The following is a 25,769-nucleotide window of genomic DNA, read 5'->3' as shown; positions in this document are numbered from 1 at the left end:
GACAGGGACCAGAATTGGGAGAAGTTCCTGGGGCCTCAGAACTTCTCGGGGTACATACCTACTAGGAACTTCCTGTTTATTGGCCTAGGGGACTCTGAAGCCCCTTATACCCCCACATCTTAGTCTCTGAGAATCTCTGGGTTAATGGTAATTCCACAAGAGAATACACAGACATTCTTAAAGCTGTATAAAGAGTCTGTATTGCTGGCTAGTGACCACATGGGGAACTTACCCAAATCATGCTTTTCTAAGCTTTACCATTCTTTGTCTTTTATGCACAAAATCCACATCCTGGTTGACATATTTTTGTTAGCAAGAACAGTTAGTGAGAAGCAAAACGACAGAAGCCAAAACTTAAGATTAGTAAACACATTTAGGGACTTTCCTGAATCCAGGAGTAGGTCTTCGGTGGATTAGGTCTTTGTTTCTGTTTTTGGCAGTCGGTGGGGCCTTCATCTTGGGTTCTAATGTCAGAATGGTGACTCTAACGTGGTGTCAGTGGTGCTAAGATGTTAGGCCTGTTACATTAGATTCCCTAGAACTGAGGTTCTGCTCAGTTGTAAACAGCCATGTGGGTGCTGGAAACCCAACCCTGGCCCTCTGCAAGAACAACTAATACTTGTTTGTTTGTTTGTTTGATTGTTTTTAGAGACAGGGTTTCTCTGGAACTTGATTTGTAAAACCAGGTGAGCCTTGAACTCAGAGATCCACCTGCTTCTGCCTCCCACGTGCTGGGATTAAAGGTGTGCGCCACCACCTGTACACCCAGCTATACAACAAATGTTCTTAACTACTGAGCCATATTTCCAGCCCCTTGTTTTTTTGAGACAAGGACTCACGTACCTCAGGCTGGCTGATGTCAAATTCGCTACATAGTCGAGGCTGGATTTGAACCTTTTCTTTTCTTTTGGCCTGCGTGTTGGTTTTGGGAGATGCTGGTTTTGTCCTTCCACCAGTGGGTCCTGGAGATTGAACTCAGGTTGTCAGACTTGGCAGCAAACACCTTGACCTGACAAGCTGTTTTCTGGTGTCTCCCATCTTCCAAAAAAAAACATTTATGTAGGTACTGGAAACATGGCTCAGCAGTTAAGAGCACTTGTTGCAGGGGACCTGGGTTCAATTCTCACAACCATCCCTTACTCCAGTTCCAGGGGATCTAATACCTTCTTCTAAGCTCTGTTGGCATCAGACATAGGCTGGGCTTACTTCCCTCCCCTCCCCTCCTTTTCTGTCTCCTCCTCTCCCATTTTCTCCTTTCCTCTCTGAGCTCTGTCTTTCAGACCTTGATTCTTTCATCTTCCTCACTCCTCCTTCTCTTGTTTCTCTTTCTCCTTTTCTTCCCAGCTCTGAGGATCACAAAAAGGCTCGGTCTCTGGTGGGAAGGTGCTATATCACTGAGCTTTGCCCACATATCTGGGCTGGCCTTCGTTCATGTGGTTCTACCTTGCAAACTTCAGGTTTCTTTAACTGTTGGTTAAAACTAAGCCCAAAATAACAACAACCCCCAAGCAAACAATGGAACCTCAGAGCTGCCCCCTCAGAAAAAAACAAACAAAAGAACCCAAATAACCGTAGCCAGTCATCATACAATCTTTGTACTCAGGAGACTGAGACAGAGGGATTGCCACAAGTTCTAGTCCAGTCTGGACTACACAGTGAGGCTCTGTTTTGAAAATCAAAACTTCAAACTGAAATAGAACCAAATGAAACACCATCGCCTGAGAAGGAAGACATGTTCCCTTGTTCTGTAGCAGAAATAAAAGCAGGTCCTTTTATGGATCATACAACCATCCCTTGCGGATATTATTTCTAACAGGAGTCTTGTCAGGCAGCCAGATTTAAGAACTATGCTTTGTCCCGAGAAAGTAACCTTTAACTTAAAAAGCTTGTGATTCTGATTGCCTGTCTTATTTAATAATGTGTTGCCTTGGCAATACTATTTAAATTCTCATCTCTGTTTTCTAGAAGGTATAAATACCTATGAATTTTCTTTGTTAAACCAGAGGGGGAACATCGGCACATCCCTCCTTTCCCAAGTGCATGAGGTGAGATAAGCTCAAGCTCTGAAAGAGTCTTTCTTTTTTCTTTCTTTTCTTTGTTTCTTTGTTTCTCTCTCTCCTTCCCTCCCTCTCTCGTTCCCTCCCTCCCTTCCTTCCTTTCTTCTCATCATGTATTCCTAGCTGCTCACCTGCTAGCAAGGCGGTGTGGTGCACACCATTAATCCCAGCACTTCGGAGGCAGAGGCAGGTGGATCTCTGTGAGTTTGAGGCCAGTTTGGTTTACACAGTAAGTTCCAGGAAAGACAGAGCTACATAGAGAAGCCCTATCTTGAAAAACCAAAGCCAACCAACCAACCCCCCCAAAAAAATCCTCACCTTCAGTTCAAAAGGTGAGTGCTGTCATGCCTGGCTTCTGGAAAAAAAAATTTTTTTTGTGTTGTTGTTGTTTTTTTATTTTGTTTTGTTTTTGTTTTTTTGAGACAGGGTTTCTCTGTGTAGCCTTGGTTGTCCTGGACTCTCTTTGGAGACAAGGCTGGCCTCAAACTCACAGCAATCTGCCTGTCACTGTCTCCCTAAATGCTGGGATTAAAGGTGGCATCCGTTTTAAAAATTTAACTAATCAATGAGTTTGAAAATCTGGTGTTTTCCTCCTCCTCCTCCTCCTCCTTTTCCTCCTCCTCCTCCTTTTTGCTGTTTGTTTGGATATGGGATTTCCTAGATTGTTAGTTAGTGTTACATACCTTTCTTTGGGGATTCTATTCATCTCAAAACAGCAACAACAGACTAAACAGTACCCAAGGCTATATTGCTTGGTGACCAGTGAGCTCAGTGGACCTCTGCTGGTCCTTGGGAAAAGCACCCACTGCTCTTACCTACCGACCATCTCTCCAGCCCTTGGAGGTGCAGCATTTTGCTCAGTGACTGTTGTGCATCGGGTAACAAGAAGAGGAAAGCAGAGGTCTCAGTGGTTAGGCACTGTGCCACTGGAACACCCTGGCTAGAAGCCCTGAATTGCAGGATCTCGAGTGTCTCTATCAGTACTCCAAGATGGCTCTCTGTGGGACAATCCTAAAAAACTGTGCTGACACCTTGATGCTGGGCTTCTGATCTCTAGGACTGCGAGACAGTCAGTCGGCTCTGTTATCCCGAGTCACCAGTGTGTGGTGCCTAGGAACACCACGTGTGCACCACCGCTCATGTAACCTTTTTTTTTTTTTTTTTTTGTAATGCCTTATCAAAGGGCTTTTTTTTTTTTTTTTTTGTAATGCCTTATCAAAGGGCTTTTTTTTTTTTTTTGTAATGCCTTATCAAAGGGCTTTTTTTTTTTTTTTGTAATGCCTTATCAAAGGGCTTTTCAGACTTCCTTTACCATATTCACTATTAAAAGTGTTTTGTGTTATGGCCTGGTAGATGTGTATATGTGTGCGTTCTCGCTTTATAAGTTCAAAAGGTGAGTTGGCAGGTAAAGGTACTTGCCACTAAGCCCAGGAACCCCAGTTTGATGCACAGGAGAGAACTGACTCACAAAACTGCCTTCTGATGTCTGCGCGTGCTCACTGGCACCCATGTGCACACACACATAATAAATAAATACAACAAAAAACCCTCAACAAAAGCTTCAAAGAGTACTCTATACCCTCATTGGTGACACTGTCCAAATACATCCTAAAGTATTGCATTTAGAGACAATTCTGGAGTCTCAAGGGCAGATCAGTGTCAAAGTGCTTGACACAAGGTCTTAGATTCCATCTAAGCTAACAGTACTAACAGCTAACTAACTAATAAAAACATCTCTGTGATCAGGCACTGGAGAGGTGGCTCAGTGGTTAAAAACACAGGCTGCTCTCCCAGAGGGCCCAGGTTTGATTCCTGGCATCTGCATGGTAGCTCACAACTGTCTATAACTCCAGTTCCAGGCAATTCAACACTCTTTTTTGGCCTCTGTGGACAGCAGGCACATGTATGTACATGCAGATGAAACACTCATACAATTATAATTAGAAAATATTGCTGATCATGGCTTTAAAATGGGGCTACAATTCACCTTTTGAAGTTTGTCGTAAGACTGAGCCTCTCAAGGGTGGAGGCCCTGTCATTACTTCTTCAGCTGTAACAACTCTAGTTTTCCAGGAAAGAAATGAAAGCCCCGGGGTTGAAGAGATGGCTCAATGGTTAAGAGCACTGTCTGCTCTTCCAGAGGCCCTGAGTTCAATTTCCAGCAACCACATGGTGGCTCACGACCATACAGGGATCTGATGCCCTTTTCTGGCATGCTGGTGTACATGCAGATAGAGCTCTACACAAAATAAATAAATCTTGAAAAAAGAAAAGAAAGAAACGAAAGCTCAGATGTGCAGAAGGCCATCCAGCTCATAAGAGGAATGAGTCAGTGCTGAGATAAAACCTTAGTTAGGCTCCATGACCAATTTGGTTCCAAGAAAGCACCACTGTGTGGGCTGAAAATGAAAAGATGGCTCAGTACTTAAGAGTACTTGCTAGGGCTGGAGAGATGGCTCAGAGGTTAAGAGCACTGGCTGTTCTTCCCAAGGTTCCTGAGCTCAATTCCCAGCAACCATGTGGTGGTTCAGAACCATCTATAATGCGATCTGGTGCCCTCTTCTGGTGTGCAGACCTATATGCAGGTAGAATACTGCATACATAGTAAATAAATAAACCTTAAAAAAAAAAAAAAAGAGTACTTGCTATCCTATGAGGACCAGAGTTCAGACTACCATAAGTCAGGTAAAAAGCCAGTGTCACACATACGCCTGTAATTCCATCGCTTTCTGACAGTCTACCTTACTGGAGGCACAGAAGTGTGCAGCCAAGTGACCGTGGACTGAAACCACTGACACTGTCTTCCTTCTTTAAATTGTTTCTTTCATGACAACCGAGATAATCAGGTAACGGGGCTCCTTCAAGGCTGAGACTGTCTACAGTGGGCATGGTGGAATGGCAGGAGGGGTCGGGTGAGGGTAGGAAGAGCTATAGCAAAACAACATTTATCCTCTCTAGGACCCCCACACACAAACCCACTTTGGGACAGATTTACAGGGAGGACCAGAGAAGAGAAGGGATGTGTGTGTGTGTGCATTTATGTGTGTATGTGCACACATGTGTCTTGGTTACTTTTCTATTGCTGTGAAGAGACACCATGACCAAAGCAACTTATAAAAGGAAATGCTTATTGTAGGTCATGGTTTCAGAGGGTTGGAGTACATGATCATTATAGCAGGAATCATGGCAGCAGGCAGGCAGGCATGGTGCTGAAGCAGTAGCTGAGAGCTTACATTATAATCTACAGGCACTGGAAGAGAGAGAGAGAGAGAGAGAGAGAGAGAGAGAGAGAGAGAGAGAGAGAGAGAACTAGAAAGGGCATGGGCTTTTGAAACCTCAAAGCCTACCCCGGTGACACACTCCCTCCTAATCCTTCTGAAACAGTTCCACCAACGGTGGACCAAGCATTCAAATATATGAGCTTGTGGTGGACACCGTCATTGAAACCACTACTGTGTGTATGCATTCATGTGTGCACATGTACATGGAGGCCACGTAGTATCTTCTCTACCTTAATTTAATTTTATATTTTGGAGACAGGGTCTTACTGTGTAGCCCTGGCTGGCCTCATAACTTGCTCTATAGATCAGGGTGGCCTGTAACTCACAGAGATCAGCCTGCCTCTGCCTGAGTGCTGGGGTGAAAGTCGGCCACCGTGGTGCCGGGCTTCCGACTTTGTAGTGACAGGGTTTCTCTCTGAGCTCAGCACTGGCCATTTTGGGTAGACGGACTGACTAGAGCGCTCTCCCCTCCCCTCCGGGATCTCTGCCCTCCAGCACTGGGGTTACAGGTGTGCCCGGTTTTTATGTTGGTGCTGGGGATCCAAACTGGTCCTTTCAGTTGAGCGGCAAGCTCTTTGCCCACTGAACCATCTCCCCCGGCCTCTCATTGTTCCTTAATCATCATTTTTCCTGTTTATCCCGGCACACCGCCTTCCCTTTCTGCCAAGCCCAGACATCTCCTCAGCACCCTCCCTGCTTACCAGGCTTCTGATGCTCCTGCGTTCCAGTTTCTCTCTGCCACCTCCAGACTGGCTGAAACCAGTTGTCTACTGAGGTACCTTGAGCCCCAGTATGGGAGTAAGTGCTGCTTTTTCTTTCTGGATCCTGAAGGACGCATACATAAGTGGTCTTGGGACAAGAGTCCAAGCAGAGGAATCAGAAAGAGGAAAGACATGGAGGAGTGAGTCTAGAGCCTGTCTGAAGACCAGAAGAATTCCAGAATTTGTAGGAGAGATTATTCACCCAAGATGCTCAATGGGAAGGCCTTTGGCTAAGGGGCTTGCTTTGGTTTTTGGAGATAAGGTCGCATTTTTGCATCCCAGGTTAGCCTGGAACTCTGTAGCGCAAGCTGGCCTCAAACTTGAGAGATCTCCAGATTCCTGTTGCGATTGCAAATGTGTGTAGCTTTGAGTTTGCATTTTTTTTTTTGAGACAGTTTTCAAACTCAAAACTCTTTTTTTTTTTTTTTTTTTTTGAGACAGGACTCACTTTGTAGTACAGGCTGGCCTCCACCTGCCTCTGCCTCCCCAATGCTGGGATTAAAAGTGTGAGCCATCATGATTTTTTTTTTTTTTTTTTTATTATAGGCATGTGCTACCATGGCCGGCTGAGACAGAGTCTTCTATAGCTCAGATTAGCCTTACCCTCCTGATCCTTCTGTTTCTCGCTTTTGAATACTGGGGTTATCCCAGGAAAGTACACTGTGTGAGCATGTGTGTGTGCGTGTTTTTAAGTTTTTTAAAAGATGTATTTAATTTTTTATTTGATGTGGATGAGTGTTTTGCCTGTGTGCTTACATGTGATATGTGGGTACCATCTTTGTGCCTGGTGCCTATGGAAGCCAGAGGAAGGAAGGACTCAGATCCCCTGATTCTGTTATGGATGTTTGTGAGCACCATGAGGGTTTGAAGAACTGAACCTTGGTCCTCTGCAAGAACAACAAATGTTCTTAACAACTGAACTATACCCTCAGCTCTTGTTTTTTAAAGGTCTAGAAATGAAAGCCTATAAAACTTTGGGGCTGGAGAAATAGCTCAGAGGTTTAGAGCACAGGCTGGCCTTACAGAAGACCTGGGTTTGGTTCCAAGCATTCCACAGCAGCTAGCAAGCACTAAGAGTTCCAGATCTAGGGAATCCGGTGACCTTGTTCTGACTTCCATGGTCAGCAAGTACACACACAGTGCACATGCATACACAGGTAAAAATTTATACACATAAATAAATCTCTAAAACAACAAAGGCTGAAAACCTTTATAAAAGAAGCAATAGTGTTTTGTGACACGGGAAAATTATGTTAGAGTCAGATAAAGTTTTATTGGTATACAGCCATTCTTATTTGCTCTAGTATATTATCTACGGCCACCTTCAACTTCAGTGACTGAGACCATGCAATACACCAGTGCTGATGTGTAGCCTTCATTTTGTCTCTTGGCTTATAGAGTCTAAAAATGTCCGCTCTCTGGCCTTTTACAGAACAAGTTTGATACTTCTGAATTGAGGGATTGTTTTAGCACTGTAGGCAAGAGCCCTGTTGTGCAATGGAGAAAACAGGGTTAATGTAACAACTGTTTAGAGGTAGGCTGGGTACGTGAAGTACAAAGGAGTTTAGGCTGGCTTACAGCTCTCTGGCTTGAGCAACTGTGTGGACGGTGGTTCCAGGAAGGCAGAAATACCAAGTATCAGGACCAGGAGGACAAGGGCTGGAAGAGCTGGACTTTTTAATGGAATAGTCAGACCGTTGGACTTCTCTGGTTTATCACTGAAGCAAAGGCCTTAGAAGTGATACCACAAGCCCCCTGGAGTCCGAGGCTGGCAGGGACTTTCTTGTTCTACAGGTGAGCAGGTTCCAAACTCAGTTTCTATTTGGAGTCAGTTCTGAGTCCCATGAAACCTGAGCTAGGCGCCTAAGAATGAGACCACAGATTCTACAGACCTTGGGAGGCTCTGCAAGGATAGGCCACCCCAAAGTAAGACTATAAAGGCTTCAGGCTAAGGGGCTTGCTTTTGTTTGTTTGCTTTTGAGGCTTGCATTGAGCTATCCCCAGATATCAAGATCCCCTTGCCTTCATGGCCTCACTGAAATACCAGTTAGAGAGGGGAGGACCTGCTTCTGAATGGTTATAGAGCCTTTAGTGTTGTTGGATTCTTGTTGGAGTTTGGGGGTAGCTGCTGGCGTGACCAAGATCATCCATTGTATCCTTCAATATTGTCTGTTTTCTAGAGAACACGGTCCAAGGCAAATAGCAGGTTTCTTGGACAGGCTATTTCCTGAGTGGCCAGGAGGTGGCACTAAAATGCCATGGTGGATACGGAGGTGGGGCAAAGCTTTGCTTGTGGGAGGGGTGATCCTAACCTGTTGGTCTTCTTTAGGCTGGCTCCAGTCTACTGGTACTGGTAGAAAAGGTGATCGTCACAAAGTGGCCTTATTCTCTCCTTACTACTACGAAAAGGCCTTTGTTTCTGGGGTGAAGAGACTCCCTCAGGGCAGGAGTGATTGCAGTGTGTGGGATGGACAGATGCCCATGCCACCACCCTCTCCTTCCTGGCTCATGTCATTTCCTCCGTCTTATACACTCTGGATTTACAGAACTCTTTCTTCAGAGGCCCACAGGACCCAGAGTCCACCTGGACTTTACACTCCTTCTTGCACAGGTGTGCTCCTGGATACTCTTCAAACCCAGTCATATTAGCTTGTGAGAATTTTGTCTTCCTGGTCTGAGGGAATAACACTGTAGACTTTCCAAAGCCAGATCAGAGGTACAGGGTAAGACCTGGGTGTTTCTGGCCTTTACCTGTGGCAGCCTGTTCTGTGGTGACACTGGTGGTGCAGCCATTACGTGCTTTTACCAGTTTGCCTCATCCTTCTGATACTGGCAAGGGCTCTACTGAAGACAAGAGGCATGCCTGAAGTCATTTGGTGGGGGGCATGCCAGGACCATGGAGACAGGTGTGAGCTGCTTCTCCTATTGTTGATGCTAGTCCCACCCCCTGGCTTCAGCAGAGGCAAGTTCCATTGACCCCAAAGCTTCACTTCTTTCAATGCTGCTCAGCTTCCTCAGCCCCTTCACCTCTACGCCTTTGACGCAGGCAGGACATTTATCCCTGAAGGGGCCTTAGGAAGCACGGGGAGCACAGTGTCTCAGCTGACACGCGGGGGCGGGGGGGGGGGAGTGTTTGCTGTGCTGGTGGCGCGGGGGTATAGGCTTTACATCTGACGGTTATTCCCGCACAGTTGTATCTCCTGTGCCTTCTGGCCAGCTTCTCCTTGTCCACCTAGCGGGCTATCCTTGCCTACGGTGTTGGAAGGTTCCATTCCAAAGGTTATGGGTGATGTGAGGGTGACTGACTGAGACATTTGTCACCCCATTGATTACTAGGGTTGATTTGCCTGATCCGGCTAGCTAGGCAGGTGTCTTCCTCCTCTCTCACCCCTCCATGTTCACTCTGGCCAAAGCTGTACACTGAGTTCAAGAGGATGACCTTCCCAGGTAGAGGAGGCCCTTCTTTTGGTCAGTGGTATACCAAGAGATGCACACCCCAGCTAGAACCTCCAAACAAGCTCTCGAGGTACAAATGCTTCTGGGGGGAGAGGCTAAATGTGTGGGGTGAATTCCCACTAGTTTCTCTGCAGGGAATTTTTTTTTTTTTTTTTTTTTTGCCCCCTCAGACTTTAGCCTGTACCAGAAAACCTCAAGGCTGCTGTTTACAGACAGCTGGTTTCCATCCTCAGAACTCCTCTTTTAGTAAATTTGTGGTGACCCCCAGATATTTGCCTATATAAGTTCCCAGGTGACAGTGATGCTCCTGGTCTGAGCTACTGTTAGCTCAGCTGGCTTCGGGGAGTCATGCCAAACCACTGCATTATCCAGCCTAGAAGAAGATCTTTGCTCATCTGTGTACCCTGTTGGGCTCCTGTGCCCAACCTCTAGTTAAAACATCAGACATCGAGGTTCTAGTGGGCTTTTGTGGCTGGCAGCATATCATGTAGGCTACCCTACACCATTGTTGGAGAAGTAGTCTGTGACTGCCTGGGAAGAGAATTGGCATCTAGTGACAGTTACTCTGGGTTTCTGCGCTGTGTGCTTTCTTCTGTTCCCGTTTTCTTCTGCATTGTCTCCCTGTGACAGTGACAGACTTTAGTGGCTTTGCAGAGTTCTGTATGTTTCCCAGCAAATCACTGGCATTAAATTGGCCTTGGGACTCCTAGCCACTACTATGCTTTGATGACTACTGCTCAGGACAGTGGGGTTAATCCCTTTAGGTTCCTTTTCATTAGACTTTGGGGACCTCCCTTACCGATATAATGCTGTGGCCTGAGGGTTACCCTGATGGAGTACTTTGGCCTAGAGGATCCTAGGTCTGTCATCTCCACAGTCCAGGGTTCACGAGGTTGTGAACTACCTGGAAGCCTGGGTGTTGCCTCGTGGGCTAATCCTAAATAATCCTCCTGGGTCTCTGGGTCTTAGTTTCTCCATCTGCAAACGGGAGTTTGGAGGAGTTTTGTTCTCCCTGGGTATGATAAGGCCCCAGAGCAGATATATGCAGAATATATAGGGGTGTTTCATCTAGTCACCTCATTTCCAGAGGTCAGGTGTGCCTGGTTTAGCACCACTCACCTGAGCCCTGGATGCCAGGGTGCTGGGGCCCACAGGCTTTAGTCGCTCTAGCCCTTCAGTGCTGTCCCCTGGATCCACCTTAAATGCTGCATGCAGCCCACATTCTGCAAGCAGTACTTCTGCCTTCCCTGACCCAGCAATCCTGGCCCTGGGGCCAGGACGGGGAGGAATTCCTCGTGGTGCCTGCTGGTTACGTGGCTTTTATTCACAGACTCAGCATATGCTGAGGATGGAAGGAAAGAACAGGGGACAGGCAGGGCCTGGAGATTAGGGTTGTAGGGAGGCCATGCAGGGGTTGGATTGGGGAGTATACAGAAGAGAACCTGCTGGCTGGGCCAGGCCTGTGTGGGGCAAGGCTGGAGGCAGGCAGCATGCGGGAGCTCTGGCTAGATCTGCCCAGAGCAGATCCACCCAGGGTACGGCTGTGAGCCAGGAGGGAGGGATGGAGATTACTTTGGGGCAATGAGAGAAGAGGATGGGTGTGGGGTTGGATAGCAGGCACCTTACCCCTCCCCCCACCCCACCCCCCACCGGAAAATGGCATAGAGGACCGGTTAGGACACCTGACATTTGGTCCTGCTGCTGCTTTGAGGCTTGGTGTGTCTAGCCAAGCGGATCTCCTCTGGTGTTATTGTCCTTCTCACGTGTGGACAGTTGCCTTGGAGGTGACCCACATGGGGATGACCTGGGGGCATTTGTAGGGAGCCTGGACAATCCTGGAGATCGTGCCCAGGGCCTACCCAGATGGGCTCTGCCTGTGCAGGGAGGGATTTCCAGCCAGGGGTCACCAACTCCCTTCTGTCCCGAACTTTTCTCTCTGTGCTTGGTGTCAGCTCCCTCACGTAGATCCAGGGGGCGCTGTCTCCCACTGCAATCCAGGCCCCTTGCTGTGCCAAGGAAGACTGCGCGGTAAACTATTGGCCCGCCCTGCTGGCTCCTGACTTCCTGCCTAAAGGCAAACAGGAGTCCAAAGCCTGGTTCCTCCTCCTGGGCCTTCTTCCTGGTGAAAAGCCCATTCCCACACAGCAGGGATCAGAAAAACCAGTTCCCCGGGTTTCACTCCCTGTCTGGGAATAGCAAAGTTTGGAAAGCTGGCAGAGACTCTCTGGGCTGTCCAGGAAGGTGACCCAGGGGCCTGGGAAGTCAGGGGAGGTCTGAGCAGAGCCCTGGGGCTGAAGATGTAGCCCATGGACACTTTCCACCGGCCTCTCCCTGGAGCTGGGGTGAAAGGATGCAGGAGAGGGGGGCCACTAGCACTGGCGGGAGGGGGTGCGGTGCACAGAGCCAGGGCGCTTGGGGATCTTGCGCCAGCGCCGCTTGTCCCAGCGGCAGAGCAAGAGCAGGCGGAAAGTGTCCCGGAAGGCTTTGTTGCAGAGTGCGTAGCACATGGGGTTGACGGTGCTGTTGACATAGCACAGCCAGTAGCCCAGCTCCCAGAGGGTCTCGGGAACGCAGTCCTTACAGAACGTGGACACCAGCACCATGATGTTATATGGTGTCCAGGTGAGGATGAAGGCTAGCAGGATGGCACTCAGGGTCCGAGCTGCCTTCTTCTCCTTGACCAGTGAGAAAGTCTTTCGCTTGGCCAGTTGTTCCTTCCCTCGCGGTTTCTGCCCCTTGCCACCTCGGTCTCGGCCTTTCTTGGTGGGCCTCTTGACTGTATTTGGGGAGCTTTTGGGGGGCTGCTTGGTGGGTGCCTGTGCTTCAGGATCTACCATAGGCATCTTGATCACCACTTCGGAGCCGGGCTCCTCACCCTCAGAGGATGTGAGGGACTCCATGGAACCTTCATCCTCCTCTTCTTCCTCCTTCCAGCTGTAGGCCTGCAGAAGCCTGGGTGTCCGGCAACAGCGACAGCAGCGTCCTGGTGGTGACTCTGGCGAGCCCTCAGCCCCTGGCTGTGACCTCTCTGAGCTGCTGCTGCTGCCTCCACCTTTGCCGGGTGTCTCAGAGCCCTGTAGGGCCGCCAGCTCCCGGGCTCGGTTTTCTGTCTCCCGGTAGATGCGCCAGTACAGCGTACACATGACTGTGACAGGGAGGTAGAAGGCAGCCATGGCTGTGCCAAAAGTGATGATGGGTTGGGAGAGGAACTGTATGTAGCACTGCCCAGCCAGCACTGTCCGCTCCCCAACTAGGTATTGCCAGAAGAGGATGGCTGGGGCCCAGAGGACGAAGGAAACCAACCAGGCCAGGCCAATCATCAAAGCTGCCCTGCGGGGTGTACGCTTGGCTCTGTAGCTCAGGGGTCGGGTCACTGAGAAGTACCGGTCAAAGCTGATGAGAAGAAGATTCATGACGGAGGCGTTGCTGGCCACATAGTCCAGGGCCAGCCAGAGGTCACAGGCCAGTGTGCCCAGAGCCCAGTGGCCCATGAGCAGGTAGGTGGTATAGAGGTTCATGGAGAAGGTGCCAATGATGAGGTCAGCACAGGCCAGGCTCAGCAGGAAGTAGTTGTTGACTGTCTTCAGCTCTGTGTTGACCTTGAAGGAGATGAGTACCAGCAGATTGCCTGTCACTGTAGCTAGAGACAGGAGGCCTGTGGTGATCCCGATGAAGGCCACTTGCCAGGGACCTTTTCCTGGTGCCAAGACAGTGATGTTAGGGCTGACAGCAGGGGCCACTGAGGTGTTCATTGCAGCCAGGCAGGATGAAGGGGCAGCCCCTTCCTTCAGTCACAGGTTTTCCTCAGAGAAAGGGCATCACCTGAAAAGAAAGGAGACGGGATTGGTTGGGCCTCTGGCATCTGAGTGGGAGAATAAAAGGATACCGCCCCTGACCTATCAGAGCACCAGGCAAGATAGCATCGCCATCACCTCCAGGCACTGGCACCTACTCACAGAGGTTAACATCGTGCTTTTCACACCAAGGAGATTTGCCAGCTACCTGGGGTGGCCCTTAAGCCTGAGATTTGAGTCTTCATTCCAGTTTCACCATTTAGACTCTAAGCCTCAGTTTTCTCCTTGGGAAATTACTGCTAATTCCTGTCTTCAAATTTTTAAACAATATTCATTTATTTTTATTTGATGCATATGAATATTTTGCCTGCAAATATGTTTGTGCACCATAGGTAAGCAGTGTCCAAGGAGGCCAGAAGAGGGGCATCAGGTCTCCTGGAACTGGAGTCACAGACATTGTGAGCTGCCTTGTGGGTGCTGGGAATTGAACACCAGTTCCCTGAAAGAGTAGTTGGTGAGTGTTCTTAACTGTCAAGCCATCTCTCCAGCCCCTAATTCCTGTTTTCCATAAATTTCATGCATCAGGTATTGGGAGAGCTACTTTGGGTACAGTCCTGTGAAATTTTCCAAGTATTTCACTAAACCTTATTAAAGTCTTCATTTGAGGAGGGCTTGCTACATGCCAGACACAGTGCTAAGCACCTAATCAAGTTATCTAATTTAACTGTCCTGCTCATCCTTAGCAGGAAGGCCCTTGTCATCCCTTTCTTGCTAGAGGCAATGGTGACTGAGAGGCTTCAACCTCTGCTATAGCCACAAGATGCTGAGGGGGCTCAGAGCCCAGTTCCTCCACTTGCTGTTCATGAGCTACTCTGTGGTTCTTTTGTCAAATAAAGAGTGATGGGAAGAAGGAGAAGGCTCCAGAGAAGAGGGCCGGGAGTGGCGGCACACATCTGTAATTCCTGTACCTGGGAGGTAAAGGCAGAAGGATCAGGAATTTAAAGTCCGTCTTCTGCTACGTAGTGAGTTTGAAGATAGCCTGAGCTACAGGAGCCTCCAGAGAGGAGGCAGGAGACAGGGAATGGAGTACATGGGAATGCATGTGTGTGTCTTTATGCCTGCACCTTCTTTTGTGGATTGTATGTGAAGTAGGCAACAGGGACAACGGCCTCAGCTACCAGTCAGGTGAGGGTCTGGCCCCAGATGGGATGTGGGCGGCTCCCCTCCTTCTCTCTGCTCTGTTTCTGGGCCCCAGCTGAGAGGAGGGCAGCATGGGGAACAGGAAGATCCCCCAGACTTTCTGGGATCTGGAGTCTGGCCCATGCACTAAGGTTGTGAAAAAAGGAAAGGCCAGGAGGTAGGGGAGGCCCACAGCCAAAGCTAAGGCAGATAAAGAACTGAAGGTCCCACTCAGCTACAGCCCAGCTGCTGCATGATTTGGTGGGTCCTTTCTTATACCTCCATCTGCCCACTGATGGGTCCATTTGGGGTCTTCCTAGCCCAAAGCTGTGGCCTTTAGGATTATGCTATTGGGAAGATTCTAAGAGAGAAATGTTGGGTAAGATCTTTCCAAACCTTGGTGTCGCTTGGGGTCTTGGTCTGTGACACAGAGACTAACGTGTTGTGCCTTTGATCATGTATGACCTGCAGTATGTGTGGCTGGGGCCACCTCCGTGGCTCTTGGTGAACTGTCATTGTGATAGAGATCAGTGTGTGACAGCATGAACAAGAAGGCCTGTATCTGTCAGAGTGTGCATGTGTGTCTGAGACACTTAACATTTGAGGGAGTATGTGTGACGTCACAGTTAAATAACCTAGCCTCCAGAGCTAGGCTGCCTGCATTTAATACTACACGATATTAGCTGTGGGAGAAATAGCAACAAACAAGAGAGTATTGGTGTTGCCAGGGTTTTTAATTTGTTTTTGTTTGTTTCTTTGATTTTCAAGACAGGGTTTCTCTGTAGAGCCTTAGCTGTCCTGGAACTGCCTCTGTAGACCAGGCTGGCCTCAAACTCAGAGATCTGCCTGCCTCAGCCTCCTGAGAGCTGGGGTTAAAGGCATGCTTTACCATGCCCATGCCCAGTTTTGTTTTGTTTTGAGACAAGGTCTTATGTAGCCTACACTGGCTTCAGCATTTCTTCGTAATCGAGAATGACTTTGTACTCCAGATCCCTCTCCTTGTCTCCCCCACCCAAGTGCTGGGATTGCAGGTGAGGCCTGTCTGGATTTGAATCCATGCTTCACCGTTTACTGTTTGTGATATTGTTAGTGATGTAATGTAAGAAAAAAAAATCATCCATAGGAGCTGGAGAGATGTCTCAGCAGTTAAGGATGCTTACTGAGCTGGGCACACACCTTTAATCCCAGCACTTGGGAGGCAGAGGCAGTGGGATAGCTGTGAGTTTGAGGCCAGCCTGGTCTACAAATCGAGTCCAGGGCAGCCAAGGCTACACAGAGAAATCCTGTCTTCAAAAACCAAAACCAAAACCAACCAGACAAAAACAAAACGAAACAAAACGAAGTTCAGTTCCCTGCACCCACGTGGCAGCTCACAGTGGTCTGTAACTCCGGTTCCTGAGGGTCCTACACCCTCCTCTGGCCTCCGTGGGCACCACTCAAAGCATGGACATACATGCAGGGAAACACCCATATTCATAAAATAAAAACAAATACATCTTAAAAATTCTATAATTCACTACAATACAACTCCCACACCTAAGGTTAAGAAGAGGAACAGCGGGATTATAAAAGCGAGAGAATCAGGGAGTTCACTGTGAGATGCTGTCTTAAATGAACGTCAGAAGCTACACCCATAAGGTCTCACCGACATGACTGACTAAACATGACATGTTAATGTGGGAGCAGAAAGCCCACAAGGTTTTAAAACTACACAAAGAATTACAGGCGACTAAGGAATGCTGGGAGCGGGAGAAATAGTCTTCCTCAGGGAAAGGCACACCAAATGGTTATCCAATACCAAATGGTCAGCCTTGAAAACATTCATACAGATGGCTCACACCTGTGTTTCTAGCACTTGGGAGGCAGAGGCAGGGGTATGGGATATCTGAGTTTGAGACCAGCCGGGTCTACAAAGAGAGTCTAGGATAGCCAAGGCTACACAGAGAAACCCTGTCTCTACCCTCCAACCCCCTTAAAAAAAGAAAACATAGATACAAATAACATTATACAGACTGAACAAGTTGCATTTATGTATTTAGGTGTATACACACACATATGTAACAACAAGTAAGGAAAAAGGTCATAAACTTGCAAGACAGCAAGGAGGAGTATTATGGAAGGATTATAGGGAGGAAAGGGAAGGAATGAATGATGTAATTATATTACCTCAAAAATGAAAGAAATATTTAAAAATAAATCATTCATTAATTTATTTGTGACAGGGTCTTATGTGGTATAGGCCTGCTTCCCTTTCTGTATAGCATGCAGGAGGATGACTTTGAACTTCAGATCCTGCTTCTACCTCTCAGGTGATAGGAGTAAAGGCTTGCACAACCGTATCATATTTTATTGTTAATTTATTATTATTATTTTGTTTTTTAAAAAAGATTTATTTATTTATTTTATGTATATGAGTGACAGAAGAGGGCACCAGATCACTTTATAGATGGTTGTGAGCACCATGTGGTTGCTGGGAATCTCAGAACCTCTGGAAGAGCAGACAGTACTCTTAATCACTGAGCCATCTCTCCAGCCCTGTTTTGGTTTTTTGAAACAGTGTAGCTCTGGTTGTCCTGGACTTGCTTGGCATGTGTCACTATACCTGGTTTGCTATTTTCTTTTAAGTGATGTTATATCTATACCCATAGATTCCTCACTTAGGATGAAGGGATTAATGAAGAGCTTTAAGCTAATATACTACCTCAAAGAATTGTAGAGAGTATTTGAAGAATTAAGTGAGTTTTTGAAAATCAAGTGCTTAGAATGGCTCTTAATGTACAGTGAGCATTGGGTCCCCATTAATTCAGTCTATGTGGGAATGAAGGCTCCCTCCTGCTTAAGAGTGTACACTTCTATTAAAAACCTCCCCTAATGAGGGAGGAATAGTCTTCTTCAGGGATTGAACCCAATGGGTTATCCAATACCAAGGGGTCAGTCCTGAAATCATATACATACAAGTAACACTAAAAGGACTAAGCAGGTTGTATTCATATATGTAGGCATATATACATACATATATGTAAAAATAACAACTAAAAAGAGATCATGATTTTGAGAGGGAGCAAATTCTGGGGGTACAGGGGAAGTATTAGAGGGAGGAAAGCAAAGAAAATGATGTAATTGTATTTTACTTAAAAAAAAAACAAACAAACCTCTCCTAAGGTTGGGTGTGGTGTCACACACCTTTACTCTCAGCACTCAGGAGGCAGAGGCCGTCAGATCTCTGTGAGTTCAAGGTTGTCCTGGTCCACATAGTGAGTTCCAGGACAGCCAGAGCTACAATGAGAAACCTTGTCTTGAAAAAAAGAAAGAGAGAGAAAGAAGAAAGAAGGAAGGAAGGAAGGAAAGAAAGAAGATCCTTCCTAGAGGGCTTGAGTACCATTTGTGGTAAATCACTTGTCTAGCTTATCCAGCATTCATAGGGCCTTGGGTTTCATCTCTAACACAGGACACCAAATCTCTGATCGTGTAACGCTAGTCACTGATAATGGTGCCTGTTACTGTTGGACAGCTCACCCTGAGTCACTGCTAAAGTAATTCTACACATTCATGCAGTAGCTTATTTAATCCTGTGTGTGTGTTTGTGCGTGTGTGGTGTAAGGAATAAACATGGGGTCTAATACACGTTCAGCAAGTACTCTACCATTGATCCTCAGTCACAACTAATCTCTCTGCTCCCACCTCCGTCGTTTTTCTTTTTTTATTTTTATTTTTTTTTAAGACAGAGTTTCATCTCACATAGTCTGCGCTGTCCTGGAACACACTATGTAGTCATGGGAGAACTTAAACTTTTGATCCCCCATCTCCAGAGTGCTGGGATGAGAGGCATGGGGGTACCATGCCAGTTTTACATGGTTCAGACAGTGGAACCCCATGCTAGGTAAGCACTCTACAAACCGAGCTGCATCTCCAATCCCTCACACTGGGCCTATGACCTAGGCACAAGTTTACAGATAAGGGAACTGAATAAGACCCAAGGGAAACAGCACGAAAACCTGCAGAAGATCACAAAGAATCCCAGTCGTCCTTTCCAGTGAAACTTCATTTACAAGAACCTATGACTGAACAACAGCACCAACAGCAAAAGAAACAAAAATACGAGAAATCCCAAACAAATACAGCAAAGAACTGAACATCATTGGAGACTAATTCACTAATTTTAATTTTAAAAACATTACACAAAAACACAATTTACCTGCCACTTCCACACCCACCAGCCAGCACTGTGATTCAAGCCCAGGACTTTGTGTGGCCAGACAAGCACTCTGCTACTGAGCCACAATCCCAGATCCTCACACAGTTTGCTATGTACAACCTATGCTGGACTTGAACTCATGACTGAGCCTCCCTCTTTAGCTTCCTGAATGCTGGGATTAGAGGCATGAGCTACCACATCTCGAAAAATACAATTTATCTTTACTGTCTAGTTTTGTCACACACTTTCTGAATTAGAGTCGAGCACGGGGCTGGAGGCTGAGATCAGGCTGGACTGGTAAGGCTGCTGGTGGCCGCTCTCTTGGGAATTTGGCCTGCATAGGCACTGTCTTTGATTGTCTGAACTCAGGGCTGTTTAATGCCCATTGCACAAAGGGAATAACTGAGGCCCGGCAACAGCAGATAGGCATTGCCAAGGTCTCCTTGCTCCTAGACTGAGTATGGTCCCCCATGTGTCACCTCTGTGTATTTTGGGGCAACAGAGCTGAGCAAAGGCCTGTAAAGAAACTAGAGCAGAATCACTGGCTGGACAGAGAGGCTGCACCCTCCCAAATGCAGAGGCCTCCTCAGGCTTAGGGTGAGGAGGATGTCTATCTTGGCCACAAAATTTAAAGGTGCCCCCAAACTTGATGGTAAATAAACTAATATTTTATGTAATATGAAAAAAATCAATCTATGATGAATAAAAGGCAGAATTCAGCCCTACACTTGTGGGATCCCATCTTTTTAGCTTTATCTTAAACCTAGTTCCCATGGACCTTTATTTACAAAAAGAGCTCACCTGTTGCAGTGTTGATGGATTGATAGAAACCAAGTCTCACTATGTAGCCCTATGTAGCCATGACTGGCTGCAAACTCAGAATTCTTATGCCTTAGCTCTCCAAGTGCCAGGATTACAGCCATGCTCTACCAAGTCTGGTTTGTTATCTGATTTTTCAAAAAGTTCCAGGCTGTAGCAAAATTATCTGAGAGGCTTTCACCCAGCAACTGATGGAAGCAGATGCAGAGACCTATAGGTAAACATTGGATGGAACTAGGCCCTCTGCACATATGTAACAGATGTGCAGCTAGGTCTCCTAACAGCAGGAGCAGGGTCTGTGTCTGACTCTGTTGCCTGCCTTTGGTTCCTTTCCCTAACTGGGTAGTTCCTTTCTCCTACCCACAACAGGAGAAGATGCACCTAGTCCTACTGTGACTTGATGTGCCAAGGTGGGTTGATATCCATGGGAAGCCTCCCCTCTTCTGAGGAGAAAGGGAGGATGGGAGGATGGGAGGATGGGAGGATGGAGTTAGGGAAGGTGAGAGGGAGGGACTGGAAGGAGAGGAAGGAGGGGAAGCTGTGTTCTGGATGTAAAGTAAATAAATAAATAACGTAATTAATTTAAAAAGGTTCCAGGCTGGATGTAGTGGCACAGATCTGTAATCCTGGCACTCTAAAGGTGGAGGCAGGAGGATGTGGAGTTTAAGGCCAGCCTCGTTTACATAGCAAGGTTAAGGCTGCCTGAGCTATTTGTGACTCTGTCTTAAGAACAAAAACCAAGAAAACAAAACAAATCAACAACAAAGCTGCAATATTATCTTTCTGGGTTATGAAGTTTCTTCTCTCTCTGTCTCTCTTTTTCTGTGCTGGGGACATGACCTTGTGCATACTAAGCATGCATTTTACTATTGAGTAACACCCTGTACCCCTGTGACCCTTCAACTTTTGCTCCAAGGTGAGTACCTCACTTGACTTGCTCCAGTCTTGGCATCAGGGCTGAGGACCCACGGCTCTGGGATGAGGCTCAGTGGTGTCCTTTCTTCCATGTGTTATCCGTACACTCTCTCAGCATTTCATCATCTCCTGCCCCTCACTCCCCAGCTGCTGGCTGGGGTCCGGAAGCAAACACACAGTTAAAGACCTCTGCTCTTCTTCCAGTCTCCCTGTCCGTATCTGCTTGTCACCTTCCCTGTCTCTCCAGCCCTACCCCCTACTCCAGCTCTCTCCCGGTTCTTAATCTGCTCTTGTGTATAAAGGGGGATTTGGAGCATCCTAGCATCTCTGGGAGGTGTGCAAGGTCCTGAATACAACATCTCCAGATGCTGTATAGAGAGGACCTAATTCCCTGAGGTGAACTGAAGGCTCACTCAGGTCCCTTCACTAGGAGCAGAGGGGATGTCAGCTCTGGGTGGAAACATGGTGAGCTCTTGCCCACCACGAGCTTCTCTTAGATGCTAGCGGTGACTGCTATGAATGATGCAAGTGCTTTTACTTGATTTAATTTAATCTTTTCTTTTGAGACAGGGTCTCACTATATAGCCCCGGCTAGCCTGGAACTTACTTTGTGAACCAGGCTAGTCTCAAACTCATAGCAATCCACCTGCCTCTCTGCCTCTGGGTGCTGGGATTATAGGTGTGAACCAGCATGCCTGGCTAAAGTAAATGCTTTGAGTACAGGACACCAGAGAGAAGGGATCCAAATATCCTCGGAGGTGAGGCAAGGCTGGCAGTGTCTTCCCTCAATGGCTATAAATTCCTGCCAAACCTTTTTAACGATCAAACTGGTAGCCACCACACTTAGGACACGTCAGTCACTAGGTACCGGCTATTTTCCTTTGTTTGCTGAACACTCTTATCTCTGTAGCATAGGTAAGGTAGCAGAGGCTCAGAAGGCTGGGCGGCTTTCTGATGGTCCTGCTAGTGGCGTTGAGATTGTGACATTAACTTGTTTTGTCACTAACTTAGCTGGTTGCTCTGTGCCTCTCTGATGTTTGTCTCCCACTGGGAATGTTTAAGGAGAAAGGGCTGAGGTTTTAGGGAACCAGAGTCAGATTGTCACCCTCTAGACCCTCCACTCTCCTCAGTGATGCAGCTCCAGTTGGCCGTGACTCTGCTTTTCTGTTACAGTGAGAGCAGGGTAAAGAGTTAGAGTTTCACAATGACCTACTGTAGTCCTTGCTGTGCAGCCTTGGCAGGTCTTTGTCTTAGCCTCTCAGGTGTTAAGATGATACATCTATGCTATTATCCTTAATCAATTTGTTTTTGTTTACTTGTTTTTGTTTTGTTTCTTTGTTCTTTTTTTTTCCCCCTGTACTGGGTATTGAACCCAGGGCCTTGCATATGCTAGATTTCTAGCTGCTATTATCTATCTATCTATCTATCTATCTATCTATCTATCTATCTATCTATCTATCTATCTATCGAATAGGGTCTCATGCAATCCAGGCTAGCTTTGAACTCCCTATGTGCTGAGGATGACTTTGAACTTCTGATCCACCTGTCTTTACTTCCCAAGAGCTGGGATTACAGGTGTGTGCCACTATACCCAATTTATGGGGTGCTAGGGACTAAACCCAGGGGATCTGGCCTGCTAGGTGAGTAGACCACCAGTGGATCTACATTCTCAGTTTTGTTTTGTTTTTGTTTTTTGTTTTTTTTTGAGATGGTTTCTCTGTGTAGCCTTGGCTGTCCTGGACTTTGCTTTGTAGAGCAGGCTGGCCTTGAACCCACAGAGATCCGCCTGCCTCTGTCTCTGAGTGCTGGGATTATAGGCATGTACCACAGTGTCTGACTGGTTTTTCATTTTGCTTTTAAAAAAAGTTTAAAATTTCTGGGTGTGGTGGCATGCCTTTAATCCTAGTACTTGGGAGGCAGAGGCAGACATATCTCTGAGTTCCAGGCCAGCCTGGACTACAGAGTGAGCTACAGGACAGTCAGGCTATACAGAGAGACCATGTCTTAAAAAACCAACCAACCAACCAACCAACCAACAAACAAACACAAGTTTAAATTTATGTCTGTGTGAGTGTATGCTATGTGTGAGGGTGATGGTGGAAGCCAGAAGAGGGTGTCCCATCCCCTGGAACCGGAGTTACAGGTGGTTGTGGGCTGCCTGATATGTATGGGTGCTTATAAGTGATTTAGTCTGAGGTCTCACTATTTAGTCCAAGATGGTCTTGAATTCTAAACAATCCTCTTGCTTCAGCCTTGTGAGTACTGGAAGTGTAGGTGTGTACTACCATGCCTGGCCTAACTTTTGTATGTATGTGTGTATACACTGAGTTGTTTTCCCATTGCCGATATCAGGCTAGCTGGCCTGTAAACTTCTGGGGATTCATCCTTGGAGGGGCACCAGGAGTAAAAGCAAGTACAGATGCTTGAACTCAGGCCCTCACACTTGCATGACAAGCATGTTTGCTCCCTGAGCCATCTCTCTTTAACTCTCGATCAGGGAGATGCCGCTATGTGTTGATGATGGCTACTAGAGGATGGTAGACTCGAATTAACTTGGTTTCTCACAACTGTAACTATCCCAGGCTGAGAGATGTGGATTGCGGGGTGGGCCAGGCAGAAACCCCTTAAGTCAATCTTTAGCTTCAAGCTTTTGTCTCACCGACCTTAGGCAAGCCACTATCCCGATCTGAGAGCCTTTATGGAGGATGGGGCGGAGTTTCTAGTATGAGTATTCGTGTGTGAGGGTGTGTGCATTGCTGAATGAGACTAGGCAATGGTGGGGGTGGTGAGCCCATAGCTTGCTTGGTGGGGATGAGCTGGGATCTTGGAGCGTTTCATGTTTTGGGCACAAGAAGGTGTTAAGAAATGCAGAGTGCTTTTCTGCTCAGGACTGTTGCCTCCTGATGAAGACTGTTGGGAGCCTTTAATAATATTACTATTATTATCATAGCAACTGATATTTACTGGCTGCTTGAGTATACCAGACATGGCTCTACGCATTATATGCATAACTTAATTTACTTGTTATAACTCCTTGAGAATAGATTCTATTATCTCTGATTTGCAAAAAGAGGTGACTTTAAAACTCATCAGTGATGCACTCGTCTGCCACGGAGACCCATCTTGGGGAGCCTGTACCCTAAACTGCTCTTGATGGGGTGTGCCGGGGAGTCTATCCACCCATATCCACTAGCTTGGCCAAAGCCTAGTTTGAATCAGCCAACAGGCCTCGCTTTAGATTCTGGCTTGTGTATATATGTCATTTATCTGTGTGATGAATTATGACAGTGTGGGGGAGGGGGAGATCTAGCCTTAACTCTGATGGAGAAGAAAGGTAGGGGCTCTGCTTGCTTCATGTACTGCTTTATCTTGGGGCTTGCTACACAGTAATTGCTCAACAAATATCTGTGGAACAAATATGTGAATGTATACATGAAGGGGGGGTCCTCCTTAACAAGTTCAGGCTCTGTAGACTGAGGATGAGCCTGTGGGGATCACGGTCAACTCCAGAGCAGGGTCTAGGGGCCCCTCTGCTTTTAGGACCCCTTACCCACCAGGATTCTGTTCTCTTGGGCAAGGGTGTGTCTGGCATGAGAGCACAGGGGAAAAATGTGCAAGAGCATCTTCATCTGTTCAGTGGCCCAAGAAAAGCCTGCTTTATTGAGAGTCACAGGGAAACTAAGTAAGGTTCACAAATAGAAGTGGAGTGGTGTGTGTGTGTGTGTGTGTGTGTGTGTGTGTGTGTAAGTTAATGTGGGCTCCAAGAGTTATGGGATGAGGTCAGAGTCTCTAACACAAGGCAGGCCAGACTGATGACCGCCAGGGCCCTGAACCAATCCCTAAGGACCAGGGATCTGGCTGGTGAGAGAAGGGAGAAAGAAAGGAGCTACTGGGGGAGGACAGGAAGGGGTGGGCGAAGGATTCCTGAACATTAGGTTTTCCTAAGCATGGTCAAGGAGTGAGAACGGGAGGCTGAGAATGACAGCATTGCCAGGGAAGATTTAAGAAGGAAGTGTGGAGCCATCTTGTTATTCTGCGGCTAGAAGCTGTCAGAAAATCTGGCTGGGGCAGAGATAATAATAATAATAATAATAATAATAATAATAATAGTAATAATAATAATAAAAATAAAATCTGGCTGGAGAGAGGGCTTTGGGATAGGGCACCCAAAACTTCACATATGTAGGAAGGGGTAGTCCTGGCCAAGGTTTTTGACTACACCCTTTTCTGGGGCCACAGCCCAGGCAGAAGCCAGCCTTTCTGGGTGGCTCCGTAGGTTAACTTTTCTCTCCAGGTGGCTCTTGATTCATTAAAGGCTCACAGAACTTCCACCCCTGATCCCCTGGCCTTGGAAACAAGGAAGTAAATAAGTGGAATTAATCTCGTGTTTTAGGCTCAAGCCACCACTGGGAGTGCCAGCTAACCTAACGGAGGTCAGTGGCCATTAGTTAAACGCTTCATAAGTACAGTGATCTGAAAGAGGAGCTTCCGTGCTAGAATCATGGTCAAATTTGCTCACCGGTGATGGACCTTGACTAGTCTTTAACCAGATTGTGAAGAGCCTGGCTGTTAGGAGGCTGCAACCTAGACCTTGCTATGCAAGCGTGGGCCCCCTCATCCTCCTCCCTGCATGCCCCCAGAGCCTCACTCCTTGTACTCCTCCCCCCTTTCCTTTCTTTTCTCTCTCCCTCCCCCATTCTTCTAGGCATCACCATGGCATCACAGCAGAGCAGAAACTCAGCTCGACTCACCCACCTCTTCCTTGCCTGCCTGCTTGGGAGCCCAAGCTCCTGCCTTATAAAGCTTGCTACACCCTTCTCTTCCCCATCACATCCTATCCTCCTGTTCACGGAGGTGGTAGCACAGTGTTATGTTGAGGGTGCGTTCACAGTGTTATGTTGAATGGGTTCAAGTACCAACACGACTGCTACATCTCCCTTCTGTATCCACATGTATGCCCATTTTCTTTTTCCAGCCTCATTCTCTCTGACCGTACATTGGGACAGCTCTGCCTAGACCTTTCTCAAAACTTACGACTTTCCATTACTCTTCAAGATCCACCAAAGGCACAGCCACCAGCCCAGCATGGAAGTCAAGAACGATACCCTTTGTAGTCCTGTCCCACCATCTCCTCCTCTTGCATGTCTCAGCAGCTATCATGGCTTGCCTACTAGCTGAGGTTACGGGGTAGAGCGCTTTCCTTAGACATGAAGCAGCAGGTTACCCTGGGACAGGAGACGGGCGGCTGGAGACTGCCAGCCAGTGAGGCAGGGGCATTGGGCCGATGAGATGGAAGTAAAGATTAGATATGC

The 25,769-nt window shown here is 47.2% G+C and overlaps 1 protein-coding gene across 1 annotated transcript in view; it reads right to left on the bottom strand.

The window, feature by feature from the left end:
* Nucleotides 1-25,769, bottom strand: part of Chrm1 (cholinergic receptor muscarinic 1) — a 32,690-nt gene that overhangs the window by 5,466 nt on the left and 1,455 nt on the right. The window contains exon 2 of the mRNA XM_021651880.2: nucleotides 6,040-13,377. Coding sequence (XP_021507555.1) covers nucleotides 11,925-13,307 — 1,383 coding nt within the window. The 5' untranslated portion in view covers nucleotides 13,308-13,377 and the 3' untranslated portion in view covers nucleotides 6,040-11,924. The remainder of the gene's footprint in view (nucleotides 1-6,039; nucleotides 13,378-25,769) is intronic.

This window comes from Meriones unguiculatus, chromosome 1, assembly GCF_030254825.1.
Source record: "Meriones unguiculatus strain TT.TT164.6M chromosome 1, Bangor_MerUng_6.1, whole genome shotgun sequence".
Taxonomy (NCBI): domain Eukaryota; kingdom Metazoa; phylum Chordata; class Mammalia; order Rodentia; family Muridae; genus Meriones; species Meriones unguiculatus.
Note: the sequence above shows the minus strand (reverse complement) of the source record. Positions and strands in the feature narration are given on the sequence as shown.